The sequence below is a fragment of the Barbus barbus genome, assembly GCF_936440315.1.
Source record: "Barbus barbus genome assembly, chromosome: 21".
Classification (NCBI taxonomy): domain Eukaryota; kingdom Metazoa; phylum Chordata; class Actinopteri; order Cypriniformes; family Cyprinidae; genus Barbus; species Barbus barbus.
The window spans coordinates 20,120,293-20,136,151 of NC_136749.1; the positions used below are offsets into that span (position 1 = coordinate 20,120,293).

General features: G+C 37.8%; 1 protein-coding gene across 2 annotated transcripts in view; it reads right to left on the reverse strand.

The window, feature by feature from the left end:
• Nucleotides 1-15,859, reverse strand: part of LOC306887743 (ubiquitin carboxyl-terminal hydrolase 45-like) — a 43,525-nt gene that overhangs the window by 19,863 nt on the left and 7,803 nt on the right. For both annotated transcript variants that reach the window (XM_079445742.1, XM_079445741.1), the window contains exons 6-8: nucleotides 9,866-10,014; nucleotides 8,630-8,725; nucleotides 8,367-8,497 (exon numbers count right to left, since the gene is read on the reverse strand). In XM_079445742.1, the coding sequence (XP_079301868.1) occupies nucleotides 8,367-8,497; nucleotides 8,630-8,725; nucleotides 9,866-10,014 (376 nt within the window). The remainder of the gene's footprint in view (nucleotides 1-8,366; nucleotides 8,498-8,629; nucleotides 8,726-9,865; nucleotides 10,015-15,859) is intronic.

The following is a 15,859-nucleotide window of genomic DNA, read 5'->3' on the forward strand; positions in this document are numbered from 1 at the left end:
GGACATAAGCTAAAATACACTTGCTGCACGGCGCATAAAACATTTAAAAAAATGTCAATATGTGGGAGTAAGAGGAGAGCAGACATATGCATAAATCTGACGATGCAAGAGAGAACTCAATTCGGTCCTGTTTTCTGAGTGCAGACACTGAAGCATACACACACAGAAAGCGCGTCTCACAGCACGTGAGTACTCTTTCACATGAACGGAGAAATACACACAAAATGATGTTGAAATGTCCATTTTGACGAGTATTCACATAAACACAGCTGTGAACGTAAACAGTAGGGAGAACGTGTATCAGTAGGCCTACATTGCATCCGTCACCGTGCATTTGGTTTTAAAGGGATATCAGCCTAATTTAGTTGCTATTGTCCTAGTCATTGATGTTAATCAAGCAACAAAAGAAAGACATACAATCACTCACTGCTCTTGACTGAAAAACTTTAGTAGCCCTAAAGATTAATCTAAATTTATTTATAGAAATAAATATGTCTGCTTGAAAGAATGATAAACAAGTTGTTATAAAGAATGCATAATTAGCCTATATAACCATTGGTATTTCATTAAAAAGAAGACCATATTCTTGTTCTTTATGAGAAGTGGTTTTATTTAATTTTATCAAAAGGCATGTTGTGTGTCACCGCAGTTAAATTGCAGTCTATCATGATAAAAAAAAAACATATCAAACCTATATAATGAGTTTGGAAATTTTAGAGAAATGCTTAATAAATGCACTGTAACTAAACCCATTAGATTTTAGCCGACTAAATTTACTGTAGATTTAGTGGACTAAAACTAAAAACAACTCAGATGACTAAAATATGACAAACTATATGGCATTTTAGTCATGACTAAAACTAAATCAAAATTTGCTGTCAAAATTAACACTGCTCTCAACTTATCTGTCTATAAAGCCTATAAAAATTTGTCTTCATGTATTTAACAACACTTCAGCATGTTATTCTCATTAAGTGAGGGTATTTTTTTAGGATTTTTTACAAGCAAAGTCTCTGAGAACCTGACATCTTATAATTCTGGAGACTCCAGGAAGGTTGCAGTTCTGGAAAATGGTGGCGCTGGAGACTAAATGTTTGATGGTTTACACCTAATTCTTCACATTAATTCTTAATTATTTTGCAGTTACCATGTGTCTTATCTTCTCCACCTGTTTGTGTCTAACCCCGCTGACCCAGTGAGCATTTCGCTGACCAATGGTCATGTCTTAACTTTACAATTTCTGTATTGCATTAGTTTTGAATATTTCTCATTGGGGATTTAATCATTTTTGACTTTTCAGTTAAATCTCTTTTTTGGCTCATTTTATCTGTAAAAGAAAATGTGCCTAATAATTCTGCACACATGAATATAAAGAGTTTTTCACTTCCAGCCTTCATGGACAATTATATATCACTTATAAATTATTAATTACAAAATTAATAGTAGGCTAGTTATTAAGATTGATGTGGTTTGGAATTGGTAAAATGTTCTTGGAAATAAATCAGAATATCAACGTGTCTAATAATTATTCACGCACTGTAAAGATGTGCTCACTTTACACAGAGTGTGCGTGATCGTGTAATCGAAAGTGAAAGTGAACTGCGAGCGCTCATTCATGTGATTTCACTTATTAATAGCGCGAAAATGATATACAATATTAGAATGTTTGCGGGAGCGGCACACACGCGTTGCGGGAGTGGGCGGTAATGGTCAGACACTCAGCGGGAGCGGCTCAAGAAAACTCTAGGCTGCCATAGGCGTAATTTACGGGTGGGACGGGTGGGACATGTCCCCACCACTTTTTACCAGGCTCGATATTGTCCCCACCACTTTTAAAAAGTAACTGAAAAATAGATTGCGTAAGGTATGTATTAAAGGAAAAGCACCAACTACAAATCGTCACTCTTCATAATCTAATTCATTCATTTAACAATTTTTTCCGCCGGTCAGAAGCTTTTCAACGTCCTCAAAGATGAATATTAAGTCTCGTTGTGAAACTATCGCGAGATACACGATATGCGTCATGGGATATGTAGTTTCCTTTCCCTATAATTAATTAGTCTACGGATCCTGTACCTCTTTTAAAATTTATTTGTAGTCTACAATGTTAATACTGTATTTTAGTCTTAAGGTCTCTGCACACTGAGTTTTTTCGCATTCTTAAAAATTCGTCACGCACAGAGACCTTGCACACTGAGTCCAATGCGTTTTAATTAATCCGTTGCGAAAGAATTCGCAAAACTATACAAAATGTCTTCAAGCAGTGAGGATGATTTTGTTGGCCTCTCTCTTTTTAAAAAAAGAAAAGGAAATATTGGGTCCATCCAATCCTTAGATTGCGCAGAGAGGAAGGAGAGTTCCACCTCCTTATCAAAGAGCTGCGGGATTATCCCGAGAGATTCAAAGTTTATTTCAGGATGTCAGTGCCTCAGTTTGATACTTTGCTAGCGATACTGAATCCACATATTAAAAAGAAGACCACCAATTTCCGTGAACCAATTTATCCTGAACAGAGACTGTCTGAGGTAGCTGCTATGGATACACCAACACACACACACACACACACACACACCCCGAACTGCTGCATCGGAAAGGTGCGCGCCAGGCATAAAAAAATAGGCAACAGCAGTTCTTTATATTCTGTATCTTTGTATTCCGCAATTTGTTTGTCATAAAGTGCTCTGTGCTGCAAGACGAAGTGTATTAATTTGTCTGACACCATTTTGGATTTTGGCTTTCGCTTGTACGGTGGCTCTGAATGGTCAAAACACCTTCTCAAAGCATCTCAAAATGCTTTATACGGATGCGAAAAACGCAAAAAATCGAACCCGATCCGATTTTTTTTTGACGGACGACAATTTCGGAGGCAGTGTGCAAACGTGATTGACAACGTGAGTTCGTATTTATTTTTCTACGTGCGAAAATTTCGGACGAAAAATTCGGACTCAGTGTGCAATGGCCTTTACTGTGCGTGGCTGCTTCACTAAAAAGCTTCTTATATCACTTCCACACTTTCGTTTGGACATTTTGTTGATGTTTTAACATTTATGCTATAGGTAGCAACATTTACCGTTAACTAGCCTTTACATGTGGGGTGGGGGAGGAAAAAATAGAGCTTTTATAAAAACGTCATAAAAAAAAGATTCGTCAAAACAATTTAATTTATTTAATTAATAAAGGTAGTTTAACTATTTCAAACACAAATGAACTCTCATTCATGTTTTACACAAGGTTTTGCGTAGTTCAGGATTGGTTAAATTATTTGATTGGATGAGGAAACATTTTGTGGGCTTGTCTTGACTCTTGACGTAATGTTGATTCTTCGTTCAGCGCGTGCATTGATCACACCTACTTTTAGCAAGTTGTTCCACATTGTGAATGTTATGTTTTGCTTATTTGGATGTTTATAGACATATTTGTGAATGTGATGCATGTGTGGAAATTAAGTGCATTTCCAACTCTGAACTCAGTCCCCAAGTAAATTCGGTTATTAAATAAACAAATAGCAAAACGTCTTGTGCGGTGTCCCCACCACTTTTCAAAGCAAAGTTACGCCACTGTAGGCTGCACATCAAAACAGGCTAAGTTTTTTTTCGCACTACCCCATCTCCACCCCAATTATTTGTGCCGTTTCGTTCTGTCTTTGACAGCACATATAGGACAATTTTGAAATAGCGCCATAAACAAAATTTATTTAAAATTTAATTCAAGCACTTTCAAGGACCTATGTTTGTTTTCAAGTACTTTCCAGGCCTTGAATCCATATGTCTGAAATTCAAGTACTTTCAAGTACTTTCAAGAAGCGTGGGAACCCTGGTAATAATAAAGACAAAAATGCTTCAATTTATTCCAAACGCGCCGTCTACCTTTCTCTGGGCAACGAGCGATGTCCGTTCGCGAATGATTCATTCTTTTGAGTCAATTCTGTTCGAAGGCTCGATCAAACCAGTTGGCAAACCAGTGAATCGGTTCGCGAATCAGTTTGAATGATTCGTTCAGTTCCCTGCCGCACGCGCTGAGTCGCTGAAGCGGTTCTCACTCAGATAACAGAAAGTTTAAGAACATCAAGAGCGTTGAAGACGTGGCTTTGGATCTACAGTCAGTTGAAAGCAAATCTGCAAAGGCTATGGTTTGCTAGAGCTATATGAAGATCTTCATTAGATGAACACCGCGTGTGCTGTCGGTTCCACAGGTATAGATTCGTTTACAGTACACGAACCACTATGACATTACCATTTTTTTGTAAATGTACCTTATACATTAAATATAATCTAGAATTTAATTCATTAAATAAACTGTCACAGAGTATGAAATGAACACCCGCCAAACCCGCGTTAGTTCCAGGAGGAATGCCTTTGCTTAGACACAATTAATATAGATATTTTCACAATATTTAGCTTGCAGAAATAAAAGCTACATTTGTTTACATTTTGCGGAACAGACGGAAGAAGATCCGTCATATGCATTTATTTCGTTATGTTCAGATGTTCTGTAGCGGTCATGTGAGGAGATTTCTCTCTTCTCCGTGTCAGAGGTTATATAAATACAAAATACATCATTAATAATGAATTAATATACTTAACATAATTAATATACTTTAAAATATAATTTAATTCAGTGATGCAAATCTGAATTTTTATCAGCTGTTACTCCAGTTTTCAGAGTCATATGATCCTTCAGCAATCATTCTAATATATTGATTTATTATCAGTGTTGTTGAAAAAAACAGCATATGCTAGTTAGGTATGTTTTGAAGCTGGGATGCTGGTTTATGCTGGTCTTTTGCTGGTTTATGCTGGTCCTTAGCTGGTCATGTGCTGGTCTTAAACTGGTCAGACCATTTTAGGACCAGCTTAAACCAGCCCAAACCAGCATCCCATGCTTCAAAACATACCTATACCAGCATAAGCTGGTTTTTTCAACAGGGGTTTGCTGCTTTTTTTGGAACCTGTGACATTTTGTTCACAATTCTTTTATGAATAGAAAGCTGAAAAGAACAGCATTGATAATAAATCAAGATATTGGAATGATTTCTGAAGGATTATGTGACACTGAAGACTGGCTTAAAGGCTGATAAAAATTAATTTGCATCACTGAAATAAATTACATTAAAAAAAACATATTTTGAATGGCAGTTGTGTGTGTGTGTGTGTGTGTGTATATAAATTGTATCTAAATATCTATACATCTAAATAAAAATAGACTATATTCAGTATATGATCCAAAGTAGCGAGTAACTAACTACTTGAGTAGTTTTTTTATCCGATACTTTTTTACTCTTACTCAAGAAACTATTCAGACTATTACTTTTACTTGAGTAAATATTTCTACAAGTACTTTTACTTTTACTTGAGTACAGTTTTTGGGTACTCTACCCACCTCTGGATATGAGAACCAAAATAGCAGCCAGTGTAAATAGAGCTTATTATTTCACATTGCCAACTCACATAACCAGAACATCCTTGAAAGTGCTGTATTGGAACCCGTGAATACATGCTTGAATCTCTGTACTAACAAACATGAAATAAATTCTATTCCCCCTCAATGTGAAGTATGCAAAAGGTCCGAGACATAATTATAACTCAAATTCAAATGTAGTTACAGAAAGCAGAAGATAAGGACATCTGGACTCAGGGTCAGTGTGCGTGTTTACAGGCTGGGACCCTCACTAGCACCAGGAGCAGGGAATGCTGCTGACTGCTCTCTGGACCGCTGCTGGCGCTGGTGCTGCTCAGATCTGTCCAGCTGGCAGTGTGACCTGGCCCTCGATCAACCATGCCAATAGCACTCAGCTGTGTAACACACACAAACACACACAGACCACTTGTTCTTCACCCATTTTATGGTTGGTGTTCATCCCACCTTCAAAAACACTATCCTTTAAAGCGTGATGTCTCAAAAGAGGCCATTCTGCCACATTGTCCAACATAGCAAATGTACAAGATGGTGTTCAAGATGGCGCAGCAGTTCAAGTACCCCATCAGACCAACAGCTGTGACCCGTAGTTTGCCAGTCAACAAACGCATTAAACAAACAGGATCTTTCCTGTCAAGGACATGCTGGATCGCACAAGCACACACACAAACTCTGCAGAACAGAAGGCCTTCACTTGACCCTATGAGCTGCCGCTCTGGAGTGCTCCAAGTGTGTGCATGTGGGTCCACCGTACAGAGAGGGAATTACATTAAAGGTGTATCTGAGGCAGAGAAATTCTGTTTTTAAAGGGACCATGACATGCTTTTTTTTTATTTTAAAACGTTCCTTGAGGTTTACTTAATAAAGTAAAAAAGAAATAATAAATTTGGAACCCTCATTGTGAAACTCTCTTTAAAAAGACCTGTTTTTAAGTGGTGGATCTTTTAAGGCTTGCCAGTAATCGGCCACTGTTATGACTGGCTAACCTCATTGCATAAGAAACATTATATCAATGCTAGGGTGACCATACGTTCTCTTTTTCCCAGACATATCATCTTTTTTGGACCTAAAAATACGTCCGGCTAAGATTTCTAAATCGCCCAAAATGCCTGGGATGGCTTTTGCTTTCTACAGTCGGCATTCAGTGTGTGCATTTTTTTGTATTAAAGCCCTGCGCGTTTTAAAAAGACTGTTTTCTTAATCCTGCTCACGCTGAATTTCTGGCCTGCTCCTGCAAACATTCTAATATTGAATATAATTTTTGCGCATCAAGGAGCTGCTATCAATATTTATTTATTTATTCAATTTTTAATGCCATGCCAGCATCAAGGCTATTTTCATGGCGATCTCTGAATAAATTATTCAAGGTATACAATAGGTATACAATTAACAACAGGTTATAAAAGACATTTCAGTCAAAAATTCTAATACATTCAGGTGACACACCTCTGAATAAAACACTATTTACATTGAAAACAGTACAATCCAATAAAATATGTTTCACAGTCATTTTAGTTTGGCAAGTAAGGCATGATGCCGCTATCAATATGCGCAGTACTTAAATCACTTTGTATGCAGCTCATGTTGGATACAGGGTTGCCAAATCTGCATTATTTTGCATGAAATTGGGGTGATTTTAAACTGCTGCAGTGGGTTTATTTTCTCCCGTGGGTTAAAGGTTTGAAATATAACAAATTACATTTGACTGAAATGCTTGTATTGAAACATTTTGTATTCTACCTATGATAAACTGTGGTAGAATTTAAGTTTTGTGAAGTTTTAGCTGTGTTTAAGACCAATCTGCATAACAGTGACTGTAAAATATGTATTTTTAGGAATGGAAATGAGTTTTGATATTTGGGACATGGTCATTGCGCTACTTTGGGGACTACTTTAACCCCCCTCAAACCCAACAACCTCCCTCCTGTCTGCATTCCTGCCCTAACTGTTCTCTTTTTTGAAAACTAAAATATGGTCACCCTAATAACCCCCTTCGCAATTGCATGTGAGTGTGTTAACAACGTAATCAAAATAAAACGTCATTTCCAGACAAAGCATTATGAAATCATTTACTTACAGTTAGTGATGCAGCTTGCATTCAGTGTAATCAAGTCAGCCATTAAGAGATTGGATGCCAGTAGGCGGGGCCTACAGTGAGAAGATTATGTCTTGCTCTGGAGGTGGTGTTTATGCAAATGTTTGTGCCCAGGTGACATTACCTTGCCCCTCAGATCCAAAACAAGCCATTTTTGGAGCTTGATTAAATAAATGCTTCGTTCATAATGAGGACGACGTTTTAAGCTGTGAAACTGAAACAGGATATTTTGTATGTAAAGACCTCATGTATGCCAAACCTTCAGTGACTTTAACATTAAACATTTTTAAATACTAAAAAAAAAAAAAAAAAAAAACCTTACAGGTCCCAAACTTTTGAACGTTAGTGTATGTGTAGTGCATATAAAAGATATCAGGCAGATGTGGAAAAAGCACTGTACAGGTTTTATGCATTCATAATGGCTGATGTGTTTCTGTGTGTGCATATACTCAAATGAATTGGTGCGCTTAAGGTTGAGACGATGCCAGGTGAGCAGAACGCACATGTACACATATGCAACCCCACAGGTCTGATAAAGGCACAGTACCGGAGTTGAATATCACAGAAGCACCAGAGAGACACCCAACTGCCTGGCAGGCTCCTGTCTGAGCCACCCAACCATTCAGCACGATCAAACAATGTTTAAACAGCAGCTAGTGAACCGTTCAGCCTGTACACGGCATAAAAATCAACCCCCAAGAGCAGATATCCAACCAGCCATTTGGGTTTAAAACAGAGGCTTGAAACCGCTTGGCGTACAGCGACGATCAATTAGCTACGTTTAGATTTGCTGACCCACAGAGCTTTCAGAGACTTTCATAGAGTAAATTTACAAATGGCGACAGTGTAAACATACTTCTGACATAGCTGGTTGAAAAGGATCTTGGGGGAGACAGGCCCTTTTCCAGGCTCCTTCATGCTTTGGAGGAACAGAAACATGGCTGAGGTGAGGGGTTCTGGGCTAGGCAACGTCACTGTTAGTGGCCCCTGTAAGAAAGCATAGCACTCATATCATATCTAACACACAGAACAGTGAGGCTTTTTGCATATTTACAAGCTAATATGAGTGAGATTATGACAGAGACTGGACTAGTCCAGTCCATGATAGTTGGAACCTACCAAGTTAGTCTCAGCAGAGGGGCAGATCGTCATCTTATGTCCCTTCTCCTTAACGTCTTGAATTAGGTCATTCAGCATGTGGGTCTGGGAGAGATTCTAAACCAAAACACACAAACAGCTTTTACAATTTCTCTTTTATATTTTCTGAAAGATGAGTTTCCACAAAAATATTAAGCAGCACAAGTGTTTTCATCATTGTTAATAAGAACAGTTTCTTGAGCACAAAATTATCATATTAGAATGATTTCTGAATGATCATGTGATGCTGAAGACTGGAATAACATGAATAAATTACATTTTAAAATATATTTAAATAGAAAACAGTTATTTTAAATTGTAATAACATTTAACATTATTACTGTTTTTACTGTATTTATGACAAAAAAAAATGCAGCCTTAGTGAGCATAAGAGACTTCTTTAAAAACCGCAAACACACACACAAACACATTTCTGTCATGACAACTCTCGGAGGGATCGGGATGGTAATGTACATGACAATGTTAATGTGTTTGGTTTTGGCGGAATAGATCTGCTATGCTGCTGCTGCGGCAGAGCAAGTACCGAGATTTGCTACTGCCAGTACATCCACAACATGCTGCTGTGAGCATGTAAGAAATACTGCTGCTGCAAATATAACATACATGAAATAACCCCCATATAGCATCCATGAATCAACTCGTAGCAGGTAGAGCTGGGGAAGGTGGAGGGTTTCTGAAGTATGCTACTAACTGCTACAGCAAGCACTAGTCATATATTTGACTGTTGAGCAGTGAGCTCATTGGCTACCGATGCAGGAGAGAGCCAATCAGCTGTGCCATGTGATAATGATGTCATTAGGTCAGACTGAGTTAGACCTATCGGACTGCGCCATCTACAGTTTCATGCCAGAACTCTGTATATACAGTTCAATTTGTGCGTTTCATTTAATTTCATTTGTATCCTTGTAATTATTGGAATTTTTAGTTTGCTTACGGTTTTTTTTGTGAACTGTTTTAATTCAAGATTAATCTGAAGTGTCCTTCTTGAAATAAGCTTGTCCCTCAGAAACCAGCAAGAATATGTTCTCAAGACCACAAGGGTGAAGGGGCAGTTTTAGTGACTCTTCCAAATAATATATATTAATTATTTTGTGGAAATAGCCCAGATCATAAACCAGCTGGCTTCCAGCAAAACACACAGACCTGACACAAACCAAAAGTCAGGTGAGTAATGTGTGCTCTTGGACACGACTTTACCTGCATCACAGCATTGAAGAAGCAGGTGTTACCCAGGTTGTTGATGCCCTTGACTGGGATAAGTGTGCTATTCACTGGAGTCTTCCCTCTCTGAGTGTCCGCATACTCAGCGGCTTCCTCTCTGAGCCTGATAATTTTTGAGGTTGTTCCTAAAAAACAGAACAGAATATAAGTTAACAAATCTCTAATTAGGACACTATTTAGTAAAGCAGGTTATCTACATTCAAAAACATTTCAGTGCAATTAAAAATAGCTGAAAGCTTGACAAACTTTAATTTAGTGAAATGAAAACAGTTCTGTTATGTGAAGATCTGGACTGGGCCTGGTCCCAGTGTGCGCCTGATTTTCTACAGCAGAAATGGGTTAACATGCTGGGTAGCAGCTGGGAGAGGCTGCAGATGACAGCTGGATAAAACTACGCTGGTTAGGAAGCAGGGAACAAGCCCAGCTGCTCCCCGCTACTGCCATGACTCTGCGGGAGATTCTTGGCCCAGGCAGCTAAACACAAGGCCCACAGAGAGAGAAAGAGAGAGTTTTTCTGCACAAAAAAGCAAAACTCCAGAGAAATGACGGGTGCACTGCCTTCAACACTCAGGAGACATGAAAGCAACCTGCATGATAATTCAAAGCGAGCAGTCGGTCCTGTAAATAGCTCTCAGCCCCTCAGAAGAGAGGCGGATGACGCCTGTGGTTTTCAACAATACAGATACAATAATGCGATTTATTTTAACAATGATTTCTAACAGCGACTACTTCGTTGTGAAATCATTTATTCAACAATGACTAAAACACTTGAAATTTCTGAAAGAAAAAAAAGACTTAAATGACACTGGCTATTACACACATACTTTAATGAATGTCACAAATTGTAATAAATTAATTGAATATCAACTTTACAATTTATTCAGTATTTTTATTTTCTGTATTGTGTAGTGTCTTTCATCATCCAATAAATATACATTTTATTTTGTACAATGTGTTTTTAAATTCTAAATAAACAATAATATGATAATTAGATGATGGTCATTTAAAGGAAGTCTCAAATCTGACGGAAAATGGTGCATAAAGAGTAGATATCCTGTACACAATGACATACAGAATACAAGGCCAAAAGACCCATAAAACATAAAAGAATATAAAAGCATTTATTAGAAAAACTGTCACATTGAATTTTTTTTTTTTTTTTTGGTAGCTTAAAGAGAAACACACGCCAGTGCCAAGGCCAGAAATCTCCAAATGAATGGAAAAGGGCAAAATAGGGTGGATGAATATTGTACCATCAGTTTTTATTCACAAATATTATGAAGCACGGCATTTAACTTAGCCTTCACGAGACATTATCTTTTATATGCATAAAACCAACTATCTGCATGTTTCACTGGGAAAATAAATAAAAACATCTGCAACTCAATGAATAGTCTACATATACACAACAGAAACGTACATGCAATTTTTATATGCAAGATATTTTTTAAAGTTTTACTTGGTGGACCAGCAGTCAAACTGGGTGGTGGCCTTTAGCAACAAAGCACTGGACAAGCCTTAACAAAACACTAAATCCATGAATGGCTCTGGACCCTTCTTTTTATTTTTATACTCACTGGCACCATTTGTGAAGGAGAGCACAAGTGTTCTGTCAAATTAAGCATTAATGAACAGCTACAAGCACCCAAGGCACTGAGAATGAGAAAGAAAGTCAGCATGGTGCAGCTTGCCGCTACTAAATATTGCTATTTACACTCTTTTGTAGTACTTATGCATAAGTAAGAGCAGGAAAACAAATGTACCTTTTTATGAGTATTAAGTAAATAAGTAGCCATATACTCCGATTAGCTCTGAATAAACATCAAAATTAATTATAAAATGTATTTAAAAAATACACTAATAAACAAAATGCCAAAATTGGTATCAGCACAGCAAATAACAGGATTGAAAACTTAGACAAAAGTAAACTGACGCTCAATAAGTTCCAGCTAATTTGGGTTCAAATGTTGTTTTGTAATTATTGATAAAATGATATTTGCTAGAGACACTAGTGTAACGTATTGATGTAACGTGCTCTAAATAGTTTCAAAATGACCTGAAGTAATTCATATCATATAGATGAGCGCAGGTTTTGTACATATCTACAGCTTGTTTTGCCCTCAAGTGGAATAATATGCCGCCTTCTTGTGTCCCAATTGGTTTATTCTTGCATGAATGATTTCTGTTTAGAAAGTGGATAAAATTAGTTGTTACATTCCTTAGTGTGCATTGATTTCTCCCAAACGCTCTTGTTGGAAAGATCCACAAAGAGGACAACATACATTGACGAGCTGTAAACAACACGGCATATGATGCCTTGGAGGTTATCTTTTAGAGAAACTACTCAAAACCAAAGCACTTATATGAATGTACCGTCACATTCTTGTGTATCCAACAGAATCGAAACTATTATGAAAAAATGCACTTTAATGTACAATAATAGCCATAGGCTGTTGAATGCCTGTGCAGATGGGGGATGTTGCTGCCAGTCAGCATTTGATGAATCTCTGCTGGATAATACCAGGGGTCTTCATAAACGCACCTAAGCTGACACATAGATTCTCATAAAGACTTCAAGGCTGCAATATAATCTCTTAAATTCAGACAATTAATACCAAGGCATATGGTGGGGTGGAAAAAGTAATTTCTTAAATCAGGAAAGCAACTAAAACATCGAGTTATCTTTCAGGTTGAACTGACATTGCCGCCCCAGGATCACCTTATTTAGCCCCCCTTCTGAAAGCCCAAGGTCAATCCACGTTCCCCAATTCAGGAAGTAAATTGGATTTCCTTTGTGCAACAATGCTCTCCGGAGCTCCCCAGAATGTTATGCAGATCTAAACACACTTATTGCACAAACTGGCCCAGAATTAAGCCTTGTTCAGAAAAAAAATCCATTAAAATCTAAAATGGGCAGCTTCTGTGCCCTCACGATTTTCTCACAGGGGTTAATCAGGCGTCAAAACAATAGACGGGAGTGCTACTATTCCTAAGTGGGGCCAAAAGCATCTGGAGCACTACATGGAAACATCTGGAAGTTTGTCTGTGTCCATACAGTCATTCGGGAGGGAGCCCATATGTCCAGGAACACTGTGGTGCAAACAAGTGTGGACAACAGGGACGCACAGCGCTTACAATAGCAAATAGGAGAATGAGTGAGTGTGATGGCAATAAGGTACTTTTGCATCTTGTTGGTCCCATTTTTTGAATGGACCAGGAGAATAAATGTGCGATGTGGGAATGCCTATGGAGTTACATCGCATCTGGGCCCACTGATGAAGGTAAACAATGTTCAGAGAACCATCTGCTAGGATGGCAGCGAAGGAGATACGTAGAGGGGATTTGGGGTTGGGGGGGGGGGGGGGGGTGTAGTGTCCTGAACAAACATATGGAAAAACAGATTTTTCCTCTCCCTGCAGCAGTTAGCAAAGGCAAATGTCAGCATGCACCACGGCCACGCTTGACTGTCCTGCACTCGGCACCACCACCTGGCTCTCCTTGCTCAGCCACCGAATATGGGCAGGAGTGACACTGTGGAGCATGTCCCCAGGGCAGCCTAAACTATCAGCTATCCACTCCTCCCCACCCAGCTCTCTACAAAACGCACAAGTGCCAAAGTGAATGGGATGTGGTTTCCTGTTAACTGTGTTAAAAAGAAGATCTTTCATAAGCACTGTAAAAATCTTTTTTACCCACCCTCACCCTTAACCAGCAAGAATTTATTGTGTGAAACACAATAGCTAAGCTGCTCTTCTCTATACAATAAAAGCAAACAGTGACCACAGTTGGGCCACGTCACCATTCACATCCATTGTATAAATTTTCAAAGAAAGTAAGAAGGCCCCAATAGTGACATTTCCACAGTATTATTCATACACTAAGTATTTATTAATATTTCAAATTAGTTATTTTATTATTATGGTTTTCATTTAAATTTCAGTTTAAATTTTAGTAATTGCTTTTTTAGCCATTTTTACATTTCTATTTAGCTTTATTTCAGTTTTAGTTTTATTCATTTGAATACTTAAATGAAAAATCGCCTTACTTTAGCCCGATTCATAATGGTTAGTTTATAATAACGTTTTCTAATTTGAGTGGTACGGGAAGGTTTTCGCGGGAAATTCAAGCATGGCACTGCGTCATTACGTCACATCTGTAAACAAAGAAGTTGTCCCAGCTAGTAGACTATCGCATGTGAGGATCCTGCAGGTGGCGGATTCCTCACAGCAGATAGAATAATTAAACTTTTCATTTTGATGGCGGATTGTATTCCAGACAGGATTATGTGTTTATGAAACACATGTGAATGAAATTAAATTATATTGTATAGAAATTGAAATCTACATGTTAATACACACTATACTCATATGCTGTGTTCACTGCCTATCGGAAATTTCCTGTTTCCCACTTATGAAGTCGTGATTCAAATGCTTTTATGTCGGAAAGAATAAAATGTAGCATCCCATTGGTTGACAATCATATAAACATTCACCGCGCTATACATGCAGTTTGCTGACAATTCTGGAATTTAGGTTAAATACATTCTTATTTCACTGCTTATAAAACATACAATATGCTTCGAATGATTGTTCATATCTAGCCTATAAATACACTACTTTAGCGACTAGACAAAGGGATGTAATTGTTGTGAGAACAGCATAGACAGCAGCAATGGTTGTCCCCTCCACCATGTTTAAAGTTTATGACACGCCCAACTTGGAACCTCTGGTATCAAAATTATTTCAGAATTTCCCAGTAGTAATTATGACTTGAGAGGCCGTTCACGTCCAGTTTCCAATTAAGAAACTTGTAATTACGATAATTCCAATAGCACATGAAGGCAGCAATAGTCACGCAATGCTGATGCTGTTAACATTATTAATTTGAGAATAAAGTATAACAATAATAATAATTTGCACGGTTTGATGTGATATGAGCTAGCCGATCGTTAGATTTGAATCACCATTGGCAATGGTAACGCGATTTATTGTAATGCTTTTTTCCTCAGCTGGTCAGAAAAAGTGTGGCAGACTTGTTACTTGTTCAGATGAGAATATACGGTGAAAATTCTTATTTGGGTCATATTCCAAGACATAGGCTAGAATCTGTGATTGCGAAGTACAGTAAACATCCACACTGGTGCGTGAATGACTGCCACACATTCACCTCAAAACATTAGATTCATCTGCGCTGCAGCCGTGCCGGAGCACAGCCCATGCAAGGAAAATAATTTCAAAAGCAGCTGCAATTCCAGGTTTTCAAACAGATGGCGACAAAGAGGCAAAATTTACAGATTGCAGCTTTAACAATAACAACAGTGCATTCTTGCCTATCTAACATTCTGTATTCTGTCTAAATAAATGAAAACAAAACCCTAAAACTAAATTCAATCTTTGCTAAATGCTACAGAATGATAAATAGACATTCGTTCAGAGATTTGCTGAAGATTATATTGTTAATGGTTTAAAGATTAACTTTATTTGAGTGTTAGATGACAGAAAATAGGTAACCTCAATGTAAAAATAGGGAAAGTAAACATGACCAGTTTAAACATCCAATAAGTCAAAACATCCAATAAATAAAAAAAAAACAAGCCTCTTTATATCATCTAAGCAGCTTGGACATTCTGCTAAACATCTTAAATATATTTTTATGTTTAGTGCAAGAAGGAAAGTCATTCAAGCTTGAAACGACACAAGGGTGGGTAAATAACCACATAGACAATCTAGGCAAGACCACATTATCAGAAGTAATTATTAATAACCTGTTTGGTATACATAACTCCAAAGATCATAAAAGTAGCACTACTATTCATTGGTGCTTGAAGAAAAGCATTGAAACAAGTGTCACAAAACTAACAAGTGTTTAAAGCGTTGCAGTAGAGAACTTGCCAAGAAGAGTCAAGCACAGACTTATAGAAGTGAATGCACTGAACTTGCACACTATTCAAAACCTTCCCTTTTTTTCTCA